The sequence below is a fragment of the Thunnus albacares genome, chromosome 4 (genome assembly GCF_914725855.1).
Source record: "Thunnus albacares chromosome 4, fThuAlb1.1, whole genome shotgun sequence".
Classification (NCBI taxonomy): Eukaryota; Metazoa; Chordata; class Actinopteri; order Scombriformes; family Scombridae; genus Thunnus; species Thunnus albacares.
The window spans coordinates 31,528,598-31,554,039 of NC_058109.1; the positions used below are offsets into that span (position 1 = coordinate 31,528,598).

Sequence of the window (25,442 nt, forward strand, 5' to 3'; positions counted from 1 at the left end):
TGTGGTCTCATGGCTGAGTAATTCCACTGATAGAATCTTAACCCCTATTTTCACAAGCCTGTTTTATTTACCCTGTTAATTAAGTAGAGACGCATACAGGCCTCCACCCTGCAGTCATGCTACCAATCAGCCATGGCGTCTCCGAGTCACTAAGTATTCATGAACGGTCCTTTTTGGAACTCTCAAATCACAATCTGATCTGTGATTATGCATTTTGTTTGCATGCTGAATTTTTATGAGTACACTCCGATTCTTCAGCGGCGTTAGCGAGTTAGTGTGTTTATGTAGAAAGCGAGCTAACACGATTTCACCATTTGAGCACGAGGCTCCTGCTGCTGCTATTAGAAACTCACTTTACATTCCAGGCCCAGACATAGTTCAAAGCCGCTGCTCTCGACGCAGAATTTCCTTGCCTTTTTTGTGACTCATTATTTGGACTGTGACAGTTTCCTCTCACAATGTAGAATTTATCAAACAGATCAAAGACAAAATATGTCTGAATGAAACATCAAAACAAGATTTTCAAGTGCCTTTTTGATTGTGAAGAAGCTTACAAAAAGCAACGCCTGAATCTGTTAACAGCGTCTCAAAGAGAAAGTAAGGAAATAACAAAAACAGGTTTTTACTTTGGAGCTGGCTCTTCCCTGCGATTTCCACTTCACAGTGCCCGTGATAGCTGCTCTGTGACTGATGTTATTTGTCTCTTTCATCTTGTCACAGAGCGGGGAGGATCAACACTGTATAGCCCCTGTCCTCAGAGGCTTGATCTCACCCAAAATACACACCTGTGTTTTTCAGGATTACACGAGTGCATTTGGACATCCCACCGTGTTCAAAATAATCGCCTCCTTTAGGAGAATTATTGCCGTGTCCATTAAACCTGTGTGAGGCAGGGATGAAAGGAGTGGCACTTGTGTTCATCTCACCTGTGAATTATTGATACCTGCCCCCTCCGCTGGCTTCTCTCGGGATGGAGGTGGGAAATGTCTCCTCACATAATGGGCACATCGCACAGACATGTTGTCTGGGCCGTGGCAGAGGAGAGAGAAGGCAGGAGCAAAACTGAAACGTGTTAATAGTAAGCCTCCATCTCTTATTCACCACCGCTGTGCTTCGGTTGACTTCCACTGTATTTGACCTCATCTGCTCTTCCATTAGCTTCAAACTGAAATGATGAACACTTATGCAAACAGCCGGTCTGCTCCTCTCTCTGTAACATCGCTGAAAGGAAAGTGCCTCCCCAGTCTTCATATAAAGCTTTTAAAAAAAGGTAGACGATGCGGTGAATGGCCAAGAACAGTCTTGGCTCTACAGGAGGGCTACTGAGGATTTAACTCTCTGTAAGAGCCATTGTGCTCACATGCAGCACCACTTGTTCGCTCTCCGCAGAGCCTCCTCTTACAAGATGCATGGTGCACGAGTCACATGATAGCTGTTTTGTCCCTGAGGATAAGGGGATTGTGGATATACACAGCGCAGTGCACAAATGCAGGTATTTAGTTATGTTGAGATATTGCTGTGAGCCTTGTGTTGGTTGAGTTGAATTAGGTCAGAGCTTGTTCTAGTTAAAATGATATGTTTTCCCATTTGTTTTTACTCTCACTGATTACAAAAAGACCACTAGTTAATTGATAGTAGATGTGCATGCGGTAAAGCCTTTAGTCCACATTTTCCTTTAAATAACCTGAGTCATCAGAGAGCCAGCAATGCAGTGCAATTAATGTATAGTATTTGTTTTTATTGTGCTTACTCTGCTCAGGTTTATGGTCAGTTGTACCACCATGGTGCCATTTAATAGGCCATTTTCCTCAAATGTATTGGCCTCCAGGTTTGATGCCATTAAGTGTGGGCCATTCCACACTGCGATATGCCCCTCATGTAACTGATGGTCATTGTCAGCTACTTTGCATTCAGCACTTTTCTCTCAGTCTGATATAAACCAAGAAGCCTCCACTCAGCAGCACTGTGTGGTTTTAGAAGTAGATTCTCTTTCACTAAGTGTCTCTGCACTTTCTTATCACATCCAACACTTGAAAAAGACCCAACGAAGACAATGAAGCAGGGGGCTAAAATATAACACTGTGTCACACAGTATCAACCACATTACACAAGTACATCCAGTTAAACATATCACTGGTGCAAACAAGAAAACAAACTGCTCTCACATAAGAGTGGAAGCTGATGAATTGTTTTGTTTGTCATGTGTCATTTAGACTTCTAGCACGGCTGTGAAAATACTCTCGCACCCGACTGTGTTATCTTTAACTGTCACATAGCTGTTTTGAACTGATCAAAAGCAGAGTAGGAATGAGTTTTAGCTGATTTAAGGGAGCAGCAGCGCTGTTGCACATGCTCTGTTGCTTTGGATCTTTAGTCCTGTTGCACTGTTAATTAATGCAGTCATGCACTAAGTATTTGAGTACAGTAGTGACAGACGGTTTTAATTGGTGCTTTACAGTTAAAGCAGTAAATATAGAGGGTCAAAGTAATAGCCAACTATCTGCCAGCCGAAGAGTGTGTGTAAATCTTACTTTTACTTTTAAAAATCTGGCACTGGTTAAAAAATGCTTTTCTGGGAACCTTAAAGCAGCTATAATCAGTTGTTTTATATTAAGGTGGATCACATGACATCACATACTGGTAAGTAAAAGCGGTCACTTGTAGGGACAAACCCTCAGAGAATTATCACCGTACTGCATTTCCACTGAGCTTGCAGCCAATAACTTTACTGTTTGGATCACTCTCATCTCTTTCATAGCACAGGCAGCTGTTTTCAGCAAAAAGCCATTGCACACTACCTGCCCAGCACTAAACAGCAGACACTGTAAAGTTAGCAGCTAGCTGGTGAACAAAGTGGATTGTTTTTGTTGCTGAAGAGCCAGATGTTTCCCACAAGACCAAAGTAGAGCTAATGAATGCTAATGTTGCTCAGTATCTGATGGATGTTTAAATTGGCAACTGTTTGCTGACAAGTTTGTCATATCAACTTAAAAGGTGATGATATGTTATGTGACAGTTGTGCTTACAGCTCGTCTCCACCAAGTTTCCCAAAAATATGATAACAGGTTTAATGCAGTCATGTAGTAATTATTTGAATAGAGTAGTTACAGGTAGATGATTGGTGCTTTATAGCAAAAGCAATAAATATAAAGAAATAGTCAACAATCTTACAACTGATGGGGTGAACTGTGATTTTGGAATTTTGATTTTGGACTTTTGATTTTGAAATTTGAGACTGGTTTACAAAAGAGTTTTCTAAAAACCTTAAAAGCTTAAATATTTCACATCTGAAACAAAAAGGCATCAGTTGACTACAGCTAGACTAGCTAGACCTTCTATTTTTAAACTGCTGGTAAAAGTAAGGTAAATGTGCTTAGAGGCTTAGAGGGATCTTAAACCTTCGTTAATTGATTTCTTTTTGGGCACTTGGGGGCAGGACAACAAACTGTAAACACAACATTGACATAGTATCACTGTATGAAGTTACTGTAGCAACCGTGTGAGCAAACAGCTGCCTATTTACACATCCAGTAGCTGTGGAGTAACATTGGTATTTATTTGAAATTGTGTTTCTGGCCACATAATGAATCTAAGTCCAATTTTCATTCTCCTTTTAACTCTGTTTTGGTCTACTGATAAAAGGGTCTGACTCTTAAGCTGCTAAATGCTCCTCTGTGTTAAACAACTGCTCACTAACTTTGTCTGCCAGTCAGTGGGTTTATCAGAGTATTGTTGTTGGTTAGAAAACAGGCTTGATGAGAGCAGAGACAGTAAAACAGAACTGTAAAGTTGTGGGCCATAAACCCAAAACCAAAACACTCCGTAGAGCTGAAGGAAACTGCAGAGTCAGCTAATAATTCTCAGTGGGTTCATTACTACAAGCAACCACTTTCACATTACACATGTGCATTTAACCACTTGTTAGTATAAAAAAAATATTGATTGTTGCAGCGTTAAGTGTCTGTGTGTATGCCTGCATATGAATGGAATAGCACACATATGTTTGTTTAAGTAAAGAACCCTCACTAAAGGAAACTCTCCCCTTTAGTTGATTCCACAGTGTGTAAACCCTCACTGCTGTCTAACAGTGAATGAGCCTGTTTACTTTCTTCTGACTCCTTTGACTGTGTTCGTAGGTGAACAGAGCAATTTACCGGCCACACATCATTTTCCCCTCCCTCAGTCAGGCTGACGCCGTTTCATATTTACAGTTTTGCAGATTCAGCAGAGCATTTCAGATAATTAAAATTCGGCGTGCTCTGATGAGTTGGTCCACCCTTGATTTCCCACAGTACCTAGCTTTCAAGGGCACAATTTCCATTTTTGCTTGTTATTTAGAAAATGTCAAGTTCTGTTAAGGCCTTTTGACCTTTTTGAAGCACTTGTGGCCATTGTATAAAGGGCATGAAGCCACTGTTGTCCTAGATTTCTTGAAGTCATGTGCTGAATTAATCACCCCCGAAAATACAATCCTATTTCTCATTGTTGTCATCTGCAAAGAAGCAGAACTTAATTAAAGACACTGAGAAATGTTCTCTGCCCAGTGTTAGTCACTTATCTTTACTGCTACTGTGTGTCAACCCTATGCCACACTGTTACATTTTTACAATGTGTGCATCGCAGCATGTGTTAATAATAGTGCAGGCTGATCTCATGCCAGTAAAATAAAAGCTTTTTTAACACAATATTTGCTTGTTTTTAACCACAGGGTTTCCATTCTGGACAACGGTAACCTTCGCATATGGAACGTAACCAAATCTGACGCAAGCCTCTACACCTGTGTGGCAAGAAACCAGTTTGGCGTGGCAAGCAGCACAGGAAGCGTCACAGTTAAAGGTCTGTCCTTTTCCATCTTTACATTTCATCAATGTCTCTTTTGCAATTCAGTCAACAAGACCAATAATACACTGGACACCTTTTTCAAACGCATGTTTTTCACTCTGATAGCACGCTAGAGTCACCTGATATTTCATTCTGCCTCTTGAAAACTAACTTGAAGTATTCGATTTCATAAATAAAAAATGACCAAAGTAGTGAAGAAGGACACTGATTTTTGAAACATCCAACCACCTCGCCCTCTCTCTCTTTTGATAAGTCACGAGGAGCAGGGCTTTTTTTCTGAGCTGTCATTACTAGAGAGACAGAGACACCTCGGTTGCCACGTCTGTTTGCAGGGGTGTTGAAAACATTCAGCTCATTGCCTTGGTGCCTCCAGTACTGTCAGAGGATATGCTGTGTGAAAAAGGCCCAGTGTTGTTAGATCATCTGGGCTGGGGATTGCATTTCTGCTCTGGTGCTGTGACTTATTATACTTCATTAAAAATGAATGTGAGCTGGGTATAAAGTGCTGTGCATTGAGTGGCTTTATTCTGTGCACACTGCTGTTTTTCTGTCCTATTTCCACAGGGGATAGTGTTCTCACCTTCTCTGGTTCCTGGGGGATTTGCTGACATATTCAGTGAACTATACCCTCACTGTGACCCCCTTTTCAAAGAGGTTGCCTGGTTCATTTGTGTTATTGTTATTTGTTCTGCCTTGACCTTCCTTGTCGGCTTGCTTGTGTAGATTTATAGAATTATTGATCTTCACTATATTGGCCTTAGGGAGAAAAGTTCATGCCTCATATTTCAAAAGGTTTGGTTCTGATTTACAAGTATATTTCAGCAGACTATTGAAATCTTTGCATCAAATTTTTAGACAAACCAGACAGCTGCCATTGCATTTCTTGAGTTTCACTACAAGCAGCATGTTCTGAGATAAGGCAAACCCTGTGGGCAGGATCGTGCTCTGCAAATTCACTCAGAACTGTTATTCAACTACCTGAGAGAAAATACAGTTCAGTATAACCACATGTGGTCATGCAGCGCACACTAATCGTTTGCCTGTACCGGTATAAACCTTTCATCTGGTAGAGGATGAACTACACAGGTCCAAAAAAAACCCTAAAAAAAAAAAAAAAAAAAGTGGTGTCTCTCAATCCCTCAGACTATATGATGAAAACTGCTGTGTTTTCCACCACTCTCAGAAGAGAACTCATTTATTATAAAGTCTAGAAGACAAAGCCTCTCATTCTTCCTCTGTAGTTTATGATTTTTGCTCCATGGTTCAATCCATTCAATTGTCTCTCTTCTTTAAGTTGGCAATCTGTAAAATCCTTTGTAATGCCATGTCAACAGCACAGGGGTCTGCTAAAATATCAGTTGGATCCCTATCCACCCCCAATTTTGCTAAGTAGTTGCCATAGAAACCTAGATTAATTGACTTTTTTGCCCTACAGGCTAGTGTTTCATTGAATACTTTGAAAAACATTGATTAATGCCAATGTGAATAACAGCAAGAGGAATGTCCTCTATCTATACAGTAAGTCTCTTTTTACCAGAGAACACATCACATAATGGACTTTTTTTTAACACTCTGGACCAGCTCTATCTTCTGTAAATCACTATCAAGGCATGTTTCCTTTTTCTGTTGAATTATAAAAGACAGATTTCATATATTATGAATGCTTGAAAGTCAGCAGCAGTCAAGGATGTGGGGAGAGCTTAGAGTGCACCTTGCTGCTGATTTACGCTGATGCCACACTCTGCCTCCCATTGACTCTGCCTTTCTTCAGAAATAATCAGTAACCTTTGCATAATTTAAGTGAAAAAAATTAACAATGTAAAATGTAAGTGTAATTGTATTTTTGCACCTGTATGTGTTAATTGCTGTGAAATTGTAAGCATGGAGCTTGACTTTGAGGCATAAATGAAAAGCACAGCATTGCTACACTGTGTCAATTACACTCCACATTGTCCATTTACCCATTTATCACACACTGTGAAATGAAAATAGAAGAGAACCCCCCAGACAGTCGGTATGCACGGGGGGGTGGGGTGGGGGGGTCGTCGGTAAAACCTGCCGCTCTCACTGTAGGTTCAGGTTGATAGCCTATATGTGATTTTCCAATCAAGCTGGAAGGAAACACTGCGTATGTCCTCTCAGCATAAAAAGACGGCGCCGTTATCCACTTATTATTCTTGTGAAAGGGAATACGGGTTTTATTTGACACCCTCTCTCACCCGCTTCCTTTCCATCATCATATGTTAAAGCTGTTTTCTGCAGCTGATATACAAATGTTCCTGTATATGATCTTGTGCCTCTCTGTCACAATCAATATTGTTTGGAAAATGGGATGGGGTAATTTACATGCACTATTTGATTGAGGATTGGAAACCTGTTTAGCGGGGAGAAATTTGTGTTGTGGGAGCAGCCATTATAGGAGATGACAGTAGTTTATTCAAATTGACTTTGGTGATATGAATGCTGAAAAATACCTGTCAAAAAGCATTCAGCGTCTCCTGCTGTGAATAAGCCACCTAGCAAACAGCGCAGGAGCAGACACAACAGATGAGCCCTGTTAATGTCCCCATTATTCCAACACTGGGGGGATATTAGCAGATTAATTGCACTTGATTATAGAGGTGCACTGTGAATTTTGATTACACTGGAGATGAGCCGTTGCAATTAGGGTTGCCTCCGATCATTACAGATGGTCAGTGAACTCAAAACTTCTGAGATCATACTGTGTTCACTTCTGTTTGCCTCTGTAAACCTAGAACGCAATCCATCAACACTGACACATCATTACACCCCTTTCCTTTGGAGGTGTTTAGAAAGCAAAAATGAAATATTTTGTCTAAGCGGTCACTATCATGTTCAGTGATTCCGCTGTATTCGGCCTTTTTTAGCCATGTTACTAACATGGCTCTAGGGATGGCAATGTCTTTGTTGTCAGTCAGTCGGTCCACCACTTTTATCCACGCTGAAATATCTCAACAACTATTAGATATATTGCCATGAAATTTTATAAATGCATCCATGTTCTCCAGATGATTAATCCTAATGATTTAGATGAACCCCTGACTTTTCATCTAGCAACATCATCAGTAGTGGCGTAACAGAACGTAGTTGATCCGTGATTTGTACAGATCACCCCCCCCCACAGTTTGGCATGCATGTGAACCACAGATTAACTGCAAAATTTAATGTGTCATTGGAGACAAAGTAAACAAACTGTTTTAAGTACAAGTCATGGAAAGACAGTGTGTTGCTAACAGGGATTTTGAAGATTAACGACCAAACCAGCATTTAACGGGTCCGAAGTGACATCTGCACGTATGTTTACATGCTGTTTAATGTGCTGCAGCTGAGCAGCTAATTAGCGATATAGCTGTTAACTGAAATTAGCGGTGCACTTTTCCCCGGTGAATTTTAGTTTGGTAGCTCGTTCAACAAACTAAGCTGCAAGACAAGATGTGTTCATGTTTAGCTGTTAAGTTATCATCAAGTTTTGATGACTATTGTTTCATTCACTACCATGTTTAAAGGAGGGCAGTATCATGCCTCATATTGCACTTTAATTTGATAATAGAGTATTGAATATTTCATATATTTTAAGATTTTATTTAAACATCTTGAATGTCATTTTCATTTAAGACCGTGGGCAAAACTTCCTTGCTTTAAGTGTTAAAGAAAGAATAAATGGAAAGCAAAGTTATAGTTGTCTCCCTTTTTTTTCTTTTTCTTTTTTCTTTTATTTTACTGATCCGAAAATGATCCGATCCATAACTCAAAACAGTGACACAATCCGAACCGTGAGTTTTGTGATCCGTTGCACCCCTAATCATCAGGTCAATTTGATTTGTCCAATAATTTGATTTATGACTTAATACTCCAGAACTAATGATATTCCTATCAGCCTTAGCTATGCTTAGTGTTTAGTGCAAATTAGCAAATGTTAGCATGCTAACATGCTAAATTAAGCTGGTGAACCTAATAAACATATGTGCTAAACATCAGTATGTTTGAGTTTTCATTGAGTGTGTTTCCATCCACCTGTTTTTATACACATTTTCTATTCATACATAAAGAAACCAGAGTGGAAATGCTGGAAATTGGAAAGAAAGTCTAAAAGAAAATGCAATAAAGTGCAATGGAAATAGACTGGGTGAATAAAAAATAGACATGAGGAATGTGACTTAAACATCACATAACTTTCTGCTCCACTAAAAAGATGATAAATTGTGTTAGACAAAAAAATCTGTTACGTACCTCAAAATGATACATGAAGCACATATAAATACCATTTATCCATCACGTTTTCTTCCTGGTTTTCCAGTATTAGAGGTTTGACTGGCAGCCTTTTAATTACGTCATCTTGTTGCATCCTCTTTTGTAATTGTGAAATAGCACTGGACTGAAGAATTAGCACCACCAACTTTTGCTTTTGACTTCCACTGTGATCTGCTTTGATGAGCACAAGTCCTAATATTGACATAACAGTAGTGGACTGAAACGTACATTGATTCACACTTTCCTTTGCAATTTTTTTGGAAATTGGTTAAAATTCGAACTACATTTGGATGGAAACTGGCTTTTGTGAACATGGTAGCATTCTGATATTAGCATTTAGCTCACAATTACAATCTCACAGAGCTGCTATGAAAGAGATTCTCTGGGATCATGTGAGATTGGACCTCAATTTAGAAAGATGACACTCATCAATGCTTTACTCACTTTTTGGCTTTTTTAAGGTGTAAGGCAGAAGATAAATCATCTGACCAGTTTCCTCCCCTTACACACTGGAGGGGAAAAATGGACCTAAAAAACATTCCAGTTTTATACCAAACTCTCCCGTCCGTGTTGAATGCCAGCAACTATGTGAAAGAATGCAATGTGTGATTCTTAAAAGCTATATAGAAAAATAATGAACAGCCATCTGTCAATGATCACCAGCAGCTTGCTGGCTATTACATACATCTTACGATGTACTTGGTCACATCATCAATGATGTAAACTGGGGTCATTAGGTGTTCAGGTCTTTCAACTATCATACACCATTGCCCAGGCGACCCAGCCAGGGTTGGTAAGGCCCTAGTTTGTGTCCAAGTGGCCTGTGTAATCCAAGGATCCCCCTCTTGATCCATAGCCATCTGGAAGCCTCTCGTAGGCCTCCTCCATCTGATCTTCCCAGGGAACAGTCAGCTCCAGCAGGACCACTTGCCTTGTTGTTTCAGACATCAGGACCATGTCTGGCCTTAGTGTTGTCACTGCGATGGTTTCTTGGAACAAGCTGCTTTCCCAGGTCGACTTTCAGCTGAGGAAGCAGTTGACCCCTGCAGTGACGAGTAGCCTGCCCAACACCCTTGCCTGAGCCTGTGGTTTCTCCCCTGCCTTGATAAATGCAATGGCTTGTCTTGCCGGGCGCTGTTGTTTGGCTTGGCTGATGATGCACAGGGCTTGTTTTGGCCCTGTGCCGATGAAATTGGCTTCTGCCTTCAGGACCTAGTGATGATGTCAACGATAAAGCTCCTCTCCCAGAGCCTTCAGGAAGCAGCTGAGGATGTGTTCGAGTGATCATTTTCTCTGACACAAGGGACATGGTGGAGTCTCAGCCAACCCCCAACAATACAGGTTGGTTGAGCTGTGAATAATGTCATACACTGACTGGATCAAAAACTTGATTCTGGGCAGCTCTGCGTTCCAGAGCTCAGGCCAAGGGATCTTACTTCCTCGTACTTCCTTCACTCTTTCTCACATCTCCTGTTGGACCAAGTGACGCCTATCTTTGCCTCTGGCTTTGTTGTAACAAGTTCTTGGAATGATGCCAAGCCCTACACATTCAACCACCGCTGATCCAACCAGAACACTGTGCTGCAGTCATGATTCTGCCTGGTCCACTGCCTCCTGGGCCCTCCACTTCCTCCCAGTCCACACTTCAATGGTGGCCTTGGAGATTCTGGTGTCAGTAGAGTCTATATTGCAGCACCTCTCTTGCATGGGTGACCATAAACTCCTCATTCAGACTGCTTAATGGGAGCCGTAGTTCTTCTGGCCGTACAAGGTGATGCTGCCCAGGCTTAGTGGCAGGCCCAGCCATTTGTGGAAGAAATGACTGACCTTTCTTTTTTAGCCCTCGACAGTTGTCAGTAGGACCTCATAGACTGGTAGGGGCCACAGGAGATGAAGAATGGCTCTGATGGGGGGCTGTCGGACTCCAGACTTGGTCCGGGGCCTCTACACTCCATGCTGCTGACTTAACCAGCATGTTCATGGCCAAGGCGAACAGGATCACTGAAATGGTGCATCCTGTGATTATCCCCTTCTCCAAGCGGTACCATGCTCATGTTATGGTCCTCTCAGACTGAAGCAGTTGTAATAATCCAGAGTGAGGTCCCTGGCTTTTCCTGGAAGATGGTGGCAGACAAGCTCGGGGGTGGATGTGCCACTGCACAGCATATAAATACAGCATCTCGTATGTATCTGTTGAGCGACATACACAAGTTTTTCCCCCAATTGCAGTTCGTCCTTGAGAAACCTTTGATTTGTCCTTTGAAAAATAAGTGGCATTCAAAAAAAGCATGTCAGAGGAGTTTGTGATGTGATGATGAAAGCATTCTTCTTGTTTGAAAAGCAACAGAGTGGAATGATCTCTTTTTATAACGGTCCCAGCAGTTTTGTTCCAAAATGACCTGAGAGATTACACTGAGGATTGAAGGGCTTTGTCAGCTGTGTGGAATACAATGCATAATGTTACAGTAATTTACCTTTGAATCAGAGAAGTCTCATCAATAGAGGCAGAGGAAGTTGCTCCTTCTCTGTTTTTTAGAGGCAAGAGGGAGATCAAAATATAAAAAAACAGTAATTGTTTGATATAAACCAAAATCTCAGTATCATCTATAAAATATTTCTTCTCTCTTCCTTGGAAAAAATCCACTATTAAAATTCTGATCAAAATGCTTCAACAACACCTGCAGGGCAGGCAAGTGTCAGTATGAGGCATGAGAGGAGAGCAGAGGAGGACAGGCTCCTGCTGTCCTCCTTAGGGCAGGATTTCTTATATAAATTTAACATACTTCTTTTTTTTCACGTTAATCTATGATTGGCTAAAACACGTAAAATGATGCTGCAATGGAGGACATCCTAACCAATCAACAACCAGAATACAATAATGACTTGACATTGGTCCAATGACAGTTTCATCAATTTCATCTTTAATTCTCCACCACTGCATGTGGTAAAGTGATAGATAGATTCATACAGTAGCATATTACAAAAGAAATTACAATGTGCAAATTGTAAACTACTTTTAAAGACATCACTAAAAAAAAAAATCATTTAGGCCTTTTCAACAGAGTCCAAATTTCCTGTTTTAACTGATTTACGCTTCCCTTTTTTTAAAATCGAGCAGTTGATAGCTCCTTGCATTAGCCAACACAACAGTTAGCTTGTTGTAGCAGTTGTCAAGGACTGTTGAGGGCTGTTGTTAAGCTAACGGGGAGGATTTGGACTAGGAGGACACCACCGGGGAGCAGATGGAGAGCTCCACTCTGCTGGCGAAGCCTCGTTGCCTCAGCTGTCTGGGCTGGACCCATGGCTGGTCTACGGTGGAGTGCGGCCCAATGTGGTGCTGCTCTTAAATGAACTCCTCTCTTGAACAATAGAAAGTTAACAACATAATTTAAATGAAACAAGATTGAAACAACAACAGATTGGTTAACCAGCAGCAACAAAGCTCTGTTAACAAACAAGAAGACCAACAGCCACAAATGCAATAGGAAGTTATGACATGGATACTTCATCTCCATGAAAAAAGAAGAAATATCAGATAACATCAGTCAGATACAGCTTCTCTCTCTCTCTCTGTCCCTTTGGTCACTAATTTCTTCTCTGATGGTGAAATGTCTTTCTGTGGCTGTTATTTGAATGTATCTCCTTAACAAGAAAGCATATAATGTCACATCATATAATGTGCTGTAGGAAGCTTGCCTGGACACTGAAGCTACTGTAGAGTTACAGTGAGCTGTCTGGACTCACATGGAAAGAACCTGATTCATTTGGAATTTATCTAGTTTTTCAGTTGAGTGGTTGTTCGGTCACCTGTTGATGTGTGATTTGTGAATGACCATGCTTGTGAGAATTTCTTCATTCTTGTTCGTTTTAAAGCTGAGCTTGAGCAATTAACTTAAAGTAACTAGAATAAGACTTTTTAAATACTAAAAGTAACTAGAATAACAACAACAGTTTTAACATGTCAGCTTTGTAAGCTATTTTTTGTATGTTGTGCATATAGATAAGAGTGTGTAAGTCATGTATTTGATACATGCATTAATACTTTTTATGTGAACTTACACTTTTAGATTTGTGAATGTTTTAGTGTTCAGTCTTTCTGGTATTCAGCACTGATCTGTACCTGTATCATATTATAAGCTTTGTGGTACTTTAATTCTGTATACTAAGAAAATACACAGGAAATTATGTAAATCATGTGATATGTTGTCTGTTTTCGATGAGAACATAAATCTGGTGTCACAATAGAACAATACTATAAATTTGAAGTTAACTTTGTTTAACTTTGTTGGTAAAATGACACACCTGAACCACTTCAGGGCTAAAATGATTGCTTCTTTGTTTAGAAACATATATAAATGTCTTAAAAGACCCTGCCTTTGCACCACTCAGGGGTTTTTGTTTCTGAAAGCAAACTGTTTTACATGCCATTCAGTGAATGGCATGTAAAATTGTCCTCCCTTTGGTTTCATCGGGTGGGGGACAATGACATAGTATGATTTGGTCTTTTATAAGATTCCATGTTACATACTGTTTGATTATGGGTTGCTGTAATTCAACAGGTTATGCTATAAAGATGTTGCTGTATGTAACATAACTTTAACATAAGACAGTAGAGATAAATTGCCAACTAGTGTAAAATAACATGATGCCGTGGGTTAGTTTTCATGCCATCCTCCCCAATTTTTTGAGTCACCAGCCACCACTGATTTGAATACATGGTGTGAACCTTCACCTGATGTGTACTGTCAGATTTTGTAGATCCTTTTATGAAAAGGCTTTTGACCTACCTGTGGAAAAACCATTTCCCACAGAAGTTTGTGTTTGTCTTGAACCTGTATGCTGTTGGATCATCTGTGTGCATCTCAGTTTGAAAGATTGGGGTGAGGCTTTGCTCCCGTAAATTTGTTTTCAAAATCCCTGGATCACATGGTTCATGGTTCTTCAATGCTCTCCTCGATGCATTATTCAAGCTCACATCACTCACATCAGGAATTTCAAAGTCATTGTGATTTGCACACTACATTACTGATCTGCGACGGGGTCACACATTACAAGATCTTTCACTAGGAGGAATCCCCAACAAGTCTGTCTGGTCTCCAAACTATGTTTTGTCACAAAAAAACACAGAAGTGACACAGGAAATAACACAATATCAACCTGTGTCTTGCACTCTCATTGGCTGTAGCTCATCACCTATGGCGAGCTGTTTTAACATTTAATCGAACCACAAACCTATTTGTAATTACATTTTAGCTATACATAATAGTATTCCTCCTTGTCAAAATTGTATTCTCACTAGTCAGAATGGTAATTAAAGATATCCACAATAACATTCTTACTAGTAGAAATTGTATTTCAAGATATCTACAACTTTGATTGTACTAGTCAAAACTAAATTTAAGATACCTTAAAATCCTTAAAAAGTATAAGTGGCCATTTTAACATTTAATAGCTAGACTAGATATATATTGCAGATATCCGTAATTCAGTTCTTCCTAGTCAAAATGAAGATTTCAGATATCCACAATGACATTCTTCCTAGGACAAACTGTCACAAATGAAACTCCCATTTCAGATATCTACAATCCAATTGTTACTAGTCATCATTTTAATTTCAGATATCCAAAATGAAAAACCATTCCAGATATCCATAATGTAATTTTGAATATCCAAAATACATTGTGACTAGTAAAATTGTCATTGCAGATATCCACAATTCACATTTTGACTAAAAAAAATTTCTATGTTTACATGTTCCTGACAAACGATTTCTTGCAGTTGTGAGGGTAATTTTTGACCTAGTAAGTAGTAAATGTGAAACTATTACGACATTGTTATATATACCATCATATAATGCCTTTAGGGAGTAGGTCAGCACGGATGGTTGGCTTAGAAAAGCATGTGACTTTTTTATGTGATATTTTGTGATTGTGTGATATCTCATAAAAACACCAAAACCAACAATGAAATGATCTTACTAACAACTTACTTACTAACTTGTGCTAACAAGTATTGTCTGTGTATCAAAGCCCTCTTATTCCTCCTGTTGTCCAAAAAACACAAATGAGCCACACCACTGCAGAGTGACATGTTCATTCATTAGCATGGACACTGTAGTTAATTAGATTCAGTCCCACATACACTGCCCTGCAGTAAATACTCACAAGTGGTCCAAATCAGCAGCAAAGAATCACCCCTAACAAACACATTATTTACTCCTGTTTGAGTAATGTTTGCTAAAAAGCTACAGTGCCCAGCTGCAAGCAAATTGTTCAGCCTTTTTAGAAATGAAAGGTTTTTTGTTTTTTAAGATTTCCATGTTAGGAACAAATGGGCTGCTTTCCAAGAAGTCTGACAGTATTATACATGTTGGTAATGGTCCTTTCATGGGATTTGTGTAAAACCTTTCCAACATTGCAACAGTATCTTCATCAACCACGATCTTTCCCAAACATTAACCAAGTAGTTTTAACTACCAAAACATAACTAGACTCTGACCACAGCAGTGGCAGGTCAGAATGATGACTAGTTGTTCTCATGCGATTGGTTAAGTCCTGCCAACAGCAAAATCATGATTTTCACCTTATATGTTCCTGCTACTGACCAGCACCTGACTGAAAATACTGGCTGTGCATGGGGAGTTCTGTCCTTTGAAGTTCATAAATGGGATTTGCACAGACATAACCTATTCTCCAAATGATGTTTTCATCAAAAAACACTTTTTGCTTGTTTTTCATTTTTTATGATCTGCACAAATGTGAAATGCGATGAAGCACAGCCACTCAAAGTTTCAAATTACTCTTTCCTAGGTAGGTTTTTGTGGACAGCTAATTCTTTTAGTTCATTCTATTCATGACAGACAATGTAAATGGTTTCTAAAGAGTAAGGCTACAAACATGAATGCTGCAGCCTCACTCAGTTAGTGAACCATTAGCACATGTATTGTCTTTTATTTTTTCGAAGATTGTATTTTTGGCATTTTTGCCTTTATTTGATGATTGAAAGTGCAAAGAGAGACAGGAAACATGGATAGAGAGAGGGGTTTGACATAAAAACAAAGCAATTGTGTGGTATGTCTTAACCAGTAGGCTACCGGGCTGCTTTTACAGTTTTTAAAAAGTTATTATTCAGTACACGTTATGAGACATATAGATTTAACATACATGTTTAATTAATTTAAGTTCCTTAATTCATGTGACATTCACTGTGACATGTAACAGATGTTGAAAGAACACTTTTCACATGCTGATTGAAATTTTCAGCATCTCAAGTCCAAACGGAAACACGTCAGCACCGGTTTGAGCCACCTCAGCAGCACTTTGTGAGGTGCTCTCTATCATGTCTCTGATTGACCCTGCTAAGTGAGTGGGTTACTATCCTCTCATTTACAGTGGCAGTAGGTAACAAGGCATCATACAAGATAGAAATCAATCAAATTATGCTCAAGAGCCCAGTGTGTGGTTGTGTAACCAACCTTGGTTGTCCATATAATCTGTCACAAATGATGACAGAGGAGAGTAATAAGGGAGCATATTCCCACCGTCATTGTCACAGTGAATCCCTGGAGGCAATAAGAGACCAGGCAGCACAAACCGCAAGGAGACAAGTTCATGTTAGGAAAGAGGCAAAAGCAGCAACCCCACTGGAGAAATAATAAAGCAAATAAATGTTTATAGTATGTTACCATGTTGCAGAGATAGAGGCGTAAAATATTCTTGACTGTGGACCCATGTAAGCATTTCCCTGCAGATCCTTCCTGAGCCTTTTGTTTTCATCTATTCCGTTCTCCTCACGCCATTTAGAGTCATACCATGAAAACCACTGCAAAATAGTCCTGACACTTTCTTTTAGAGTGTTTCTTACCTTTTAAATTTTTTAGATGTCCTATTTCCTTCCTGCCCTTGTTCTACAAGGTGTAGCCAGTCTTCAGAAACAGAGTAGATACAGTCCCTTGAATACCTCCTGTGTGTTATTACAACATTTTTACAGCGCCACCATCACTCACCATTTAGCCCCAGCAATACAAGACTAGGGCTCTCAGACACACTTTCATTGTGTGTATGACAAAACCTACCAGCTGATAGCATTCTGGCCTGATATCAGAAAACGACTAGATAAATCACATTGGGAGTGCGTGGTGGTGGTGGTGGTGTGTGTGTCAGGGAGGGGAGGGGAGGGAACGGGCCAATGCAATGAAGGTATCGAATTCACTCTGGATGAAGACTGCACTGCCGGCACTTTCTACATGAATCTATGCCTGTCCAGGGATCATTTGCCATGGTTAATTTAGTCTGTGTGCTCAGAGTGGCAATTTCAACCAAGTAATCACAGCACCCCCAAGAGGGAGACAGGTGTTGTACACTCTCAGAACAAAGCCTTTCCCTCTCATCCCGCCTCTCTCATGTCCTTCCACCTCCCTCCTCCGCTGCTCACACACAAGTGCAGATAAGGGACGCTTGCCTTATTCCCATGTGATGCCATTGTAATGCACTGCAGGCTTGAAAAGAGAGTGGCTACGACTGGAAGAAGTGCTCACTAGTGTTTACTGTTTTCCTAGCACTGCGTTTTGGGAATTTCTGGCCAATCTTGGGGAGTTCCAGGCTGAAGGCTGAGCTGACAGTGACACATGGAGACTTCTCAGGATGCAGGAGAGACACATCTCCGAGTCCCCACAGAGACAAGCTCAGGCCGAAACTAATACCAGTTATTGTAGCTGTGTGCCCTAGTTTGCTGTGTGCTCTGTCCCGTATATCCTTCTATTAACTGAGTCTGACATATCCATAAGGATGATGGAAGGGCTTGGCTTTTTGCAAAGCCATTTCCTGTACTGACTTACACGTAATGCCTGGAAAAGGGGAACAGAGCCATGTGTTTGATCAAACATGCACGGATGTGACTGTGTGTTTCAGAGCCGACCATCATCACCACCCTGCCGTCCACACTGGACGTCACCGTGGGGGAGAGTGTGGTCCTGCCCTGTCAAGTAAGCCACGACCCATCTCTGGAGCTCAAGTTCACCTGGTTCTTCAACGAGCAGCTCATCCACTTTGCAGGCCACGGTGGATTTTTTGAAAAAGTGGGCGGCGTAAGTCTATAATCCCTCAAGGTTTCTGAGAACCTGCGAGTTTGTCAGGCCTCTGATTTATAAACAAGTTATCATGTTGTGAGAGCTGTATGGACGAGTTTCCTTTTCAGAAGGAGTAGAAAACATCCTGCTTCAATGTCATGATAGCTTAAATGGATATTTTCAGTATTTAGAAATGGAGCAACTAGCTGAAAGCAGTGAAATTGCTGTTTAGAGGTAAATTTGTATGTGGTTGTTCTCCCATTTCTAAAACTTTTTTTACTAAAAGCAGCAGTTTGATAGACATCTGTCAGCTCTAGCTAGCTAACATGACACATGGGGAGAAATGACAGCTCGTAGGAGTGATGAAGACACATCAACAGACAGCACAAAGTAAAAGCACAGAGGCCCACCCTCACATTAGTCATGTTGGCTTAAGAAATAGAAGTAACATTACCATATGTGAAATTATTGCCATTTGCACACTCATTCTGGATATATAATATGCAAGACACAAGATATATGCCAGATGTGTTATATAGTGCAAAATAAAATTTTTGATGCCTGTAGCGTATACAGGCAATATTTCACACTGTACTGTATCAATACAGGATTTCATTATTTATCAGCCAGTCAGGATCTAAGCAGCTGTTTATGATTTTTTTGTAAGTGTGATGCATTTTCCATCTAAAGCCATCAGTCTGGACTTCTGTCAGCTGTCACTAAGTCCCACATTGATCTATCTAAACTGATCACCTAAGCATTGATCACAGAGCATGACAAACACTTGCAATGATCAGCCTTAAATGCACAGTAACAGTGTAAGCTGCCTTACCTTAAAGCAGGCGTTTATTCCTCACCAGTTTCTGTTCACAACTATCCATTACCTCATTAAAATCTAGGGCTCTGACCAGATCACGACATGCAAATCGTTAATTATGCACTGTGAGCTAAAAAGGAGATCACAAGCATTTTCCATGCATCACTTTTGCTATTCGTGCAACACCTCATACTGATCTCCCCATGAACTCTCTGTCATTCCAGATTGTTTTCAAACCCCCGTGCGTGCGCATCTCACAATGATGTCACTTAGAAACCCGTCTATTATCACTGCTTTACAACATGTTTTTTAGATGGCCCTGACTACATAATGAATCATTAAGAAACAAACCCTATTGTAGTATGTTGGAGAATAGTGTTAATGCCACTGTGCGCTTATAAAAATCTGCTACATAAAAGACATTGATTTTTTTTTTCCAACCCCTTCAGAGATTTCATTGAATACAGGTCAAGAGGTGACTGAAGATTCATTGGTACATCAATATTATACTTCTTCTTCTTTTAGCAGGGTCATAATAAATTCAGCCGCAGTGCAGATGGAATGTTTGTATCAAGTGTATTATTTATGGCCAGAAAATTGCTGCCTGTGGTTTATTTTAAAATGAAATTTACATACACGCCCCGCAACTAGTCTTCGTCAGTCGCTGTGTACTTTAAAAGGTTTGCAGCTTACATCACAACATGTGATACGCAGGCTCATTTTTTTCTAAATTCAAGACTCCTTAAAACAATGCAGGTGTTAAGAAACAAATACAGTACTGAGGTGTCTCTTCTGTTTTTTCTTATGATTTAGGTGCTTTTTAAAACATAATTTATGTTCTCATCTTCCTAATAAATTGCTGTACATCTACACTTGCATTGATTAAGCTAGCAGCCACTCTATAGAATTCTTAACACCACTGTGCTACATCTTTCCACCATGTCCAATTTATTACAAAACCTGCTCTGCTCTACTGTGGAAGTGGCAATTAGAGATGGAATAAAAGGCTCCCTTAAAGAACTAACTATTAGACTAGCCATTAGGCTGCTCCTTAAAACGGAAACTGCTCTATACCACAATCAAAATCAAGCTATTTGTGCAAGTACATTTCAGTAATTATAGTGGTACAATAAACACATGGAGTGTGTCCATTATAGAGAGGTATTTCTGTGTAATTTTAGAATATGGAAGAAAAGGCTACAGGAGGAGTTTTACTTTTCAAGATACACGTACACAAGAATGAGCTTTCTGTTGCCATGTGACTGGAAAGTCAGTATTGTTCTTCAATTTACAAAAGCTGGAGGCTTACCATGTTGCTTATAGAACTGTGTGTGTGTGTGTGTGTGTGTGTGTGTGTGTGTGTGTGTGTGCTTGTTTGTCTTTGCCTGATTGTGCATGTGATGAATGACAGCAGCATTCAGCAGGAGACATTATGGTTCGAAACATCCAGCTGAGGCATGCAGGGAAATATACATGCGCCGTGCAGACGAAGGTGGACAGCATTTCCATTGCTGTTGACTTGGTTGTCAGAGGTAAGTCACAACAGTGAACATCCATTGCGCCTTCGCTTTCAATACAAACGGACATGCTTCAATTCAAAATGACTACTGACCAGTTCCATCAACTACCTGTGTTTGAGATTTCAGAAGAGTTAAATAATTCATCCGCTGCTGAAGAAGGTGGAGGTGTGTAGTGATTCATGTTTATTGAGGCTGGTTTACTGATGAGGAAATGAAGGGAGAGAGTGAAAAGGGAGGCAGATAGGAATTTCTCTCTTTAAAGAAGGAAATTTACTGTCTAAGTAGACAGAATAGCATTTCACATTGAACTGACTTCGCTACAGTAGCCGTAGGTGCTAAAACCACCACAACTCTGTCTACCATCTTTCCATCTCTCCCTGATTTACATCCCACCCCCCTCTTTCTACCTTCTGTCTGTCTCTCTATCTTTCTCTCCTTTTTCCTGCCTGGCTATGCCATCTATCAGGTCCCCCAGGGCCACCCACCAGCATCCATGTAGAAGAAATCACTGATACCACAGCCTCTCTGTCCTGGAGGCCTGGTCCTGATAATCACAGTCCAATTACAGCATACACCATCCAGGCCAGGACACCATTTTCCCTCGGGTGGCAGGCTGTCACCACAGGTAAGCTCTCTCCAACCAGCCGTGGCCTCCTCCAATCACATGGAGGGGGCCGCTCTTCATTCTGCCTCGCCTGTGAGAATATTGGAGATGTAATTTTTACCCCAGCACCAAATGGTGCACAATTGTAGCATGACCATTGACCACCATTTTATCTGACTCCTGGGAACCCTGAAACATGGATCTCGTCCTGAAGATGAAGCTTGTTGCCAAGGCTGTAATTTGATCGTGTAGTTAAGTGATAGCACCGATGTGCAGAGCGCAATTTTTCCCCACATCCTCTTTTATGGGGCCCTTAGCATTCACGCATGATTGGTATAATGTGCATTAATGCTGTACAGTATACCTTGCTCTATTGATATTTTTGTGAATTAAGGACAAGATAGTTTTACTGGCCTCATTGATTTACTAAATCAGGGTCATATATTTGCAGCAGAATTACATTATGACCTTGCAGGTAGATGGAGCTCCTTCTGCAAAAGGAGAAATTGACTTTTTGCCATTTCTAGTGGGAGCACTTCTATTTTCTCATATTCAGTTCTTCACAGTGACTTTGATGCTTTGCTATATGCTTCTTTGAGTGTGATTCTTTTGTATTGTTTTCTTGTTTTTTGAGTTAGTCTGTGCACTATGTGTCCTTGTGAGGGATTACACCTGTCCCATGTACCTGTGGTGGAGTCCTGCCAGGCCTATCAGCCTAGAGGACAGTCTGCTGCTGATGCTAAGCTGACACACACACATGTACACAAACACACGCACACATTCAAAGTTCCTTGATACTGAACGGGCTACTGTGTGTTTTATTCCAGTTCCTGAGGTGGTGGGGGGCCACCGGCTGACAGCTACAGTAATAGACCTGAGCCCTTGGGTGGAGTATGAGTTTCGAGTCCTGGCAAGCAACACCATTGGGACCGGCGAGCCCAGCAAGCCATCCAAACAAGCAAGGACAAAGGGGACCTGTATGTATTGCATGAGCAGAACAAACTTTATGCCTCTTCCAAAAATGTATGACATGTTTGTTTTTTCCCTCTCAACATAATTTTAGTAAGGGGAATAGTTCTACATTTGGGGAAATACACTTGGATACCACTCTCATATCTGTACCTCAAATATGAAGCTGGAGCCAGAAGCACGTTAGCTTAGCTTAGCAAAAAGACTGGAAGACTTAGCATGAAGACTGGGGGAGGTAGCCTGGGCTAGCTGTTATATCTTGTTTCTTTTAATTTGTACAAAAAAACAACAAGTTATGGACAATTTCTAGCACATAAACCCCACATAAAACACTTGTACAGATTAAACAAAGAAGTATAACATCAATTAGTAAATTTTAGAGGTGCTGTTGGTGGATTTTCTTGTCTCAGGACAGAGTCAGGCTGTTTCCAGTCTTCATGCCAAGATAAGCTAACAGACTCCTAGCTGTGGCTTCATATTTAGCATGCAGATACATGAGTGGCATTGATCTTTTCACTTGTCTGTCATCGAGAAAGTGAGTAAGCGGATTCCTCAAAATGTTTGTCTTCAACAACCTTATCGTAGTGCCACAGGAAAATGATATTCTATTCAAATTCCAGCTGAAGAGAAAAACAGACAAAAACACCCAAAGGGAACTGGACTCGCCGAGGTTAGATCTTTTATACATCATCTGGTATAAAATCACATCACAGACTGGCTATGTCTGCAAACACAACTCAGCTGTGAGAAGTCTGCTGATATCTTACAGGATTTCTGGATGTCGAAGTTCAGATCTGTCCGAAAGTTACCTTTCTCTGTTGTATGGGAGTAGCAACATGGAAAATGATTACATGTGCCTTTTCACCGTCGTGTGAAGTCAGCAGGGCTAAGCTGATCTGTCTTGTTCCTCCAGCTCCGAAGGTCACACCAGCTAATGTGAGTGGAGGCGGTGGCAGTCGCTCCGAATTAGTCATCACATGGGAGGTAAGCAAGCCCGCTCAGAACCCCCTCACCCATGGAGGAGGGAGCCAGTCGTCATTATTCTCTGTGGATCTGGGCCTCTGTTTCATTAATAACAGCTGAACGGCTTAATGTATGGCATTTCATTTTTAAGAACAGAGGCAATAACTGCTGCTGTCACCCTGGGGGAGAGAAAAATGCTTTTGAGGTTTCAATAAGATAATTAAACTGAATGGTTCCTTCAAAGTCCCAACTTTTTTCAGATTGTTTTCCTTTACTTTCATTCTTTATTTTTTCTTTATTTCTACAAAGCCCTCACATATCAAGCTAGCTCGAAAAGCTTATATTTATTCAGGCTGCTCAAAATCATCAGTCCCTGCTGTGAAACGTTTCACAGAATCAGCGTTGATGTTTCAATATGCAAGAGTTCAATTAAAGTCTAACTTCTGCTTAACAAAGCCGCTGTTTTGCCTCAGCCCTGAAAAATCCTGAGGCATTTTTCCTTTTAATATAAAAATAGGGACGGAGTTTTGCATTTTTGATTTTAACTTTTTCTTGAACAACGCTCTAAATTTCTATTTGTGTAGTTGCTTTAACAAAGAGCCAAGTTTAAACTACAATATGTAATTTCTGCCGCTAGGGGTCTCTCAATCAAAACAATACAAAAGACGGAGTTTGATGACGTTATGAAATAGCGCGGGATCATGGGACATGTTGTCTTCATTGTTAAACAACCACCATTGGCATCATTGCAGTCAGCTTCTCCTAGTTAGGATTACCCTCAGTGTTGATCGTTCATGAGGTTTTTACCAGGAGCTGAATTATCTGCAGAGGTCTCCTCCTCTCCAAAACAAACAGATCCAGTGATTAAAACTAGTAAAACGCTAAATAAAACAGTTTCATTTAAAAATCAGTGTTTCTGCGACACTGTTCAGCAGACACAGGATGTAAGGAGGGGCTGCGAGCCGAGCTGCCGCCAAAGTTTGCTCAGCTTGTTTCTGACAACTTAAGATCCAGACGTTCCTCTCCAAAACAAACAAACACAGGGATTACAACCGGTAAAAACACTGAACAAAGCAGTTTCACGTTAAAAATCAGTGTTTCCCTGAGGTTGTTCGGCAGACACTGGACATCCGGGAGGGTTTCTGTGTGAGCTGAGCTGTTGATAACGTTTGCTCAGCTTGTTTTTCTGATTACTTTCTGACTTTCAGATCCAGATGTCCAATAACTAAAATCCTTCGTCTGGTATAAAGATATACTTGAATATGACCAAGATCTAAAAAGTTTATCGTAAAAATGTGGCATAAAACTGGATAAAGGTCAATTTATGACTGGCAGATAACCACAATGCCAACGTATTATCTTGCTCATGTTGCATCTGGCTCTAAAGGGAAAAGCATGCAAATGTCACACCCAGTCTTGCATCCAGTCTTAAGTTTATTAAAAGAAATTTGGCCTAAAGGTGGGAGGAGAGGAGATATCTGCATAAGACTGATATCACTATCCTAAGCAGGGCTAAAAAATAAAAAAGAAAGAAGAAATTAAGTGCTTTTTATATCAGCATGTATCTTTTAGTGGACGGGAGTGAAGAAGGCTGGTTTATCCACTAGAATGAAGTCAGCAGCTATAAATGCATGAGGCATGTTATCAGTCTGGACAACAGCTGAGTTTATGGTATCATGCTGAGTGCACTGTACTGTGTAATGGATGTTTCCGGTAATAGTTTGTGTGTGCACAGAATGTTATATTTTAAGCAAAGCATTGAAAGCCTGTCTTTGCTCTTGATGTCTCACTCAAGGTTCATTTATTAACTAAGATGAAGTAGGAGTTTTAAATTGATAGATACCAATTGATAATTGTTTAGACCTTGTTTTTTTTTTCTGCAGCCTGTCCCAGAGGAGCTGCAGAATGGACCAGGGTTTGGCTACGTTGTGGCTTTTCGACCCCACGGTGCCACAGGCTGGATGCAGGCTGCAGTACCGTCCCCCGAGGCATCCAGATACGTTTTCAAAAACGAGAGTATTCAGCCCTTCTCGCCTTTCCACGTGAAGGTCGGGGTTTACAACAATGAGGGGGAAGGCCCTTTTGGACCTGTTACCACTATCTACTCTGCTGAGGAAGGTGCGCATGGTCTTATACACAACATGAATAGCTCTACTGGCTCGGCTACAATTAATGCATGTGTACATGATCCATTCAGGGTCTGAACAGCAGCAGCAGTGATCCTGCAGCCAGCGTTCTTCTATCAGCTCTTGCAGATGTCTTCCCCATACTTCCCTCCCTCTGTTGTTCTCATGAAAGAAATAGCTTTGAAACAGTTTTGATGTTCCCACTTTGAGGGGTCATCAAAGCTCCGTGTTACTTCTAAAATCATTCAGAGTCTTTATACAT

At 40.6% G+C, this 25,442-nt stretch overlaps 1 protein-coding gene across 7 annotated transcripts in view; it reads left to right on the forward strand.

Annotated features, from left to right (window-relative positions):
* Nucleotides 1-25,442, forward strand: part of cntn4 (contactin 4) — a 205,124-nt gene that overhangs the window by 169,273 nt on the left and 10,409 nt on the right. For 6 of the 7 annotated variants that reach the window (XM_044348917.1, XM_044348920.1, XM_044348918.1 and 3 more), the window contains 7 exons: nucleotides 4,709-4,836; nucleotides 18,024-18,199; nucleotides 20,410-20,530; nucleotides 20,985-21,143; nucleotides 21,950-22,099; nucleotides 23,005-23,075; nucleotides 24,938-25,172. In XM_044348917.1, the coding sequence (XP_044204852.1) occupies nucleotides 4,709-4,836; nucleotides 18,024-18,199; nucleotides 20,410-20,530; nucleotides 20,985-21,143; nucleotides 21,950-22,099; nucleotides 23,005-23,075; nucleotides 24,938-25,172 (1,040 nt within the window). The remainder of the gene's footprint in view (nucleotides 1-4,708; nucleotides 4,837-18,023; nucleotides 18,200-20,409; nucleotides 20,531-20,984; nucleotides 21,144-21,949; nucleotides 22,100-23,004; nucleotides 23,076-24,937; nucleotides 25,173-25,442) is intronic. The other variant, XM_044348922.1, reaches the window with a different exon arrangement.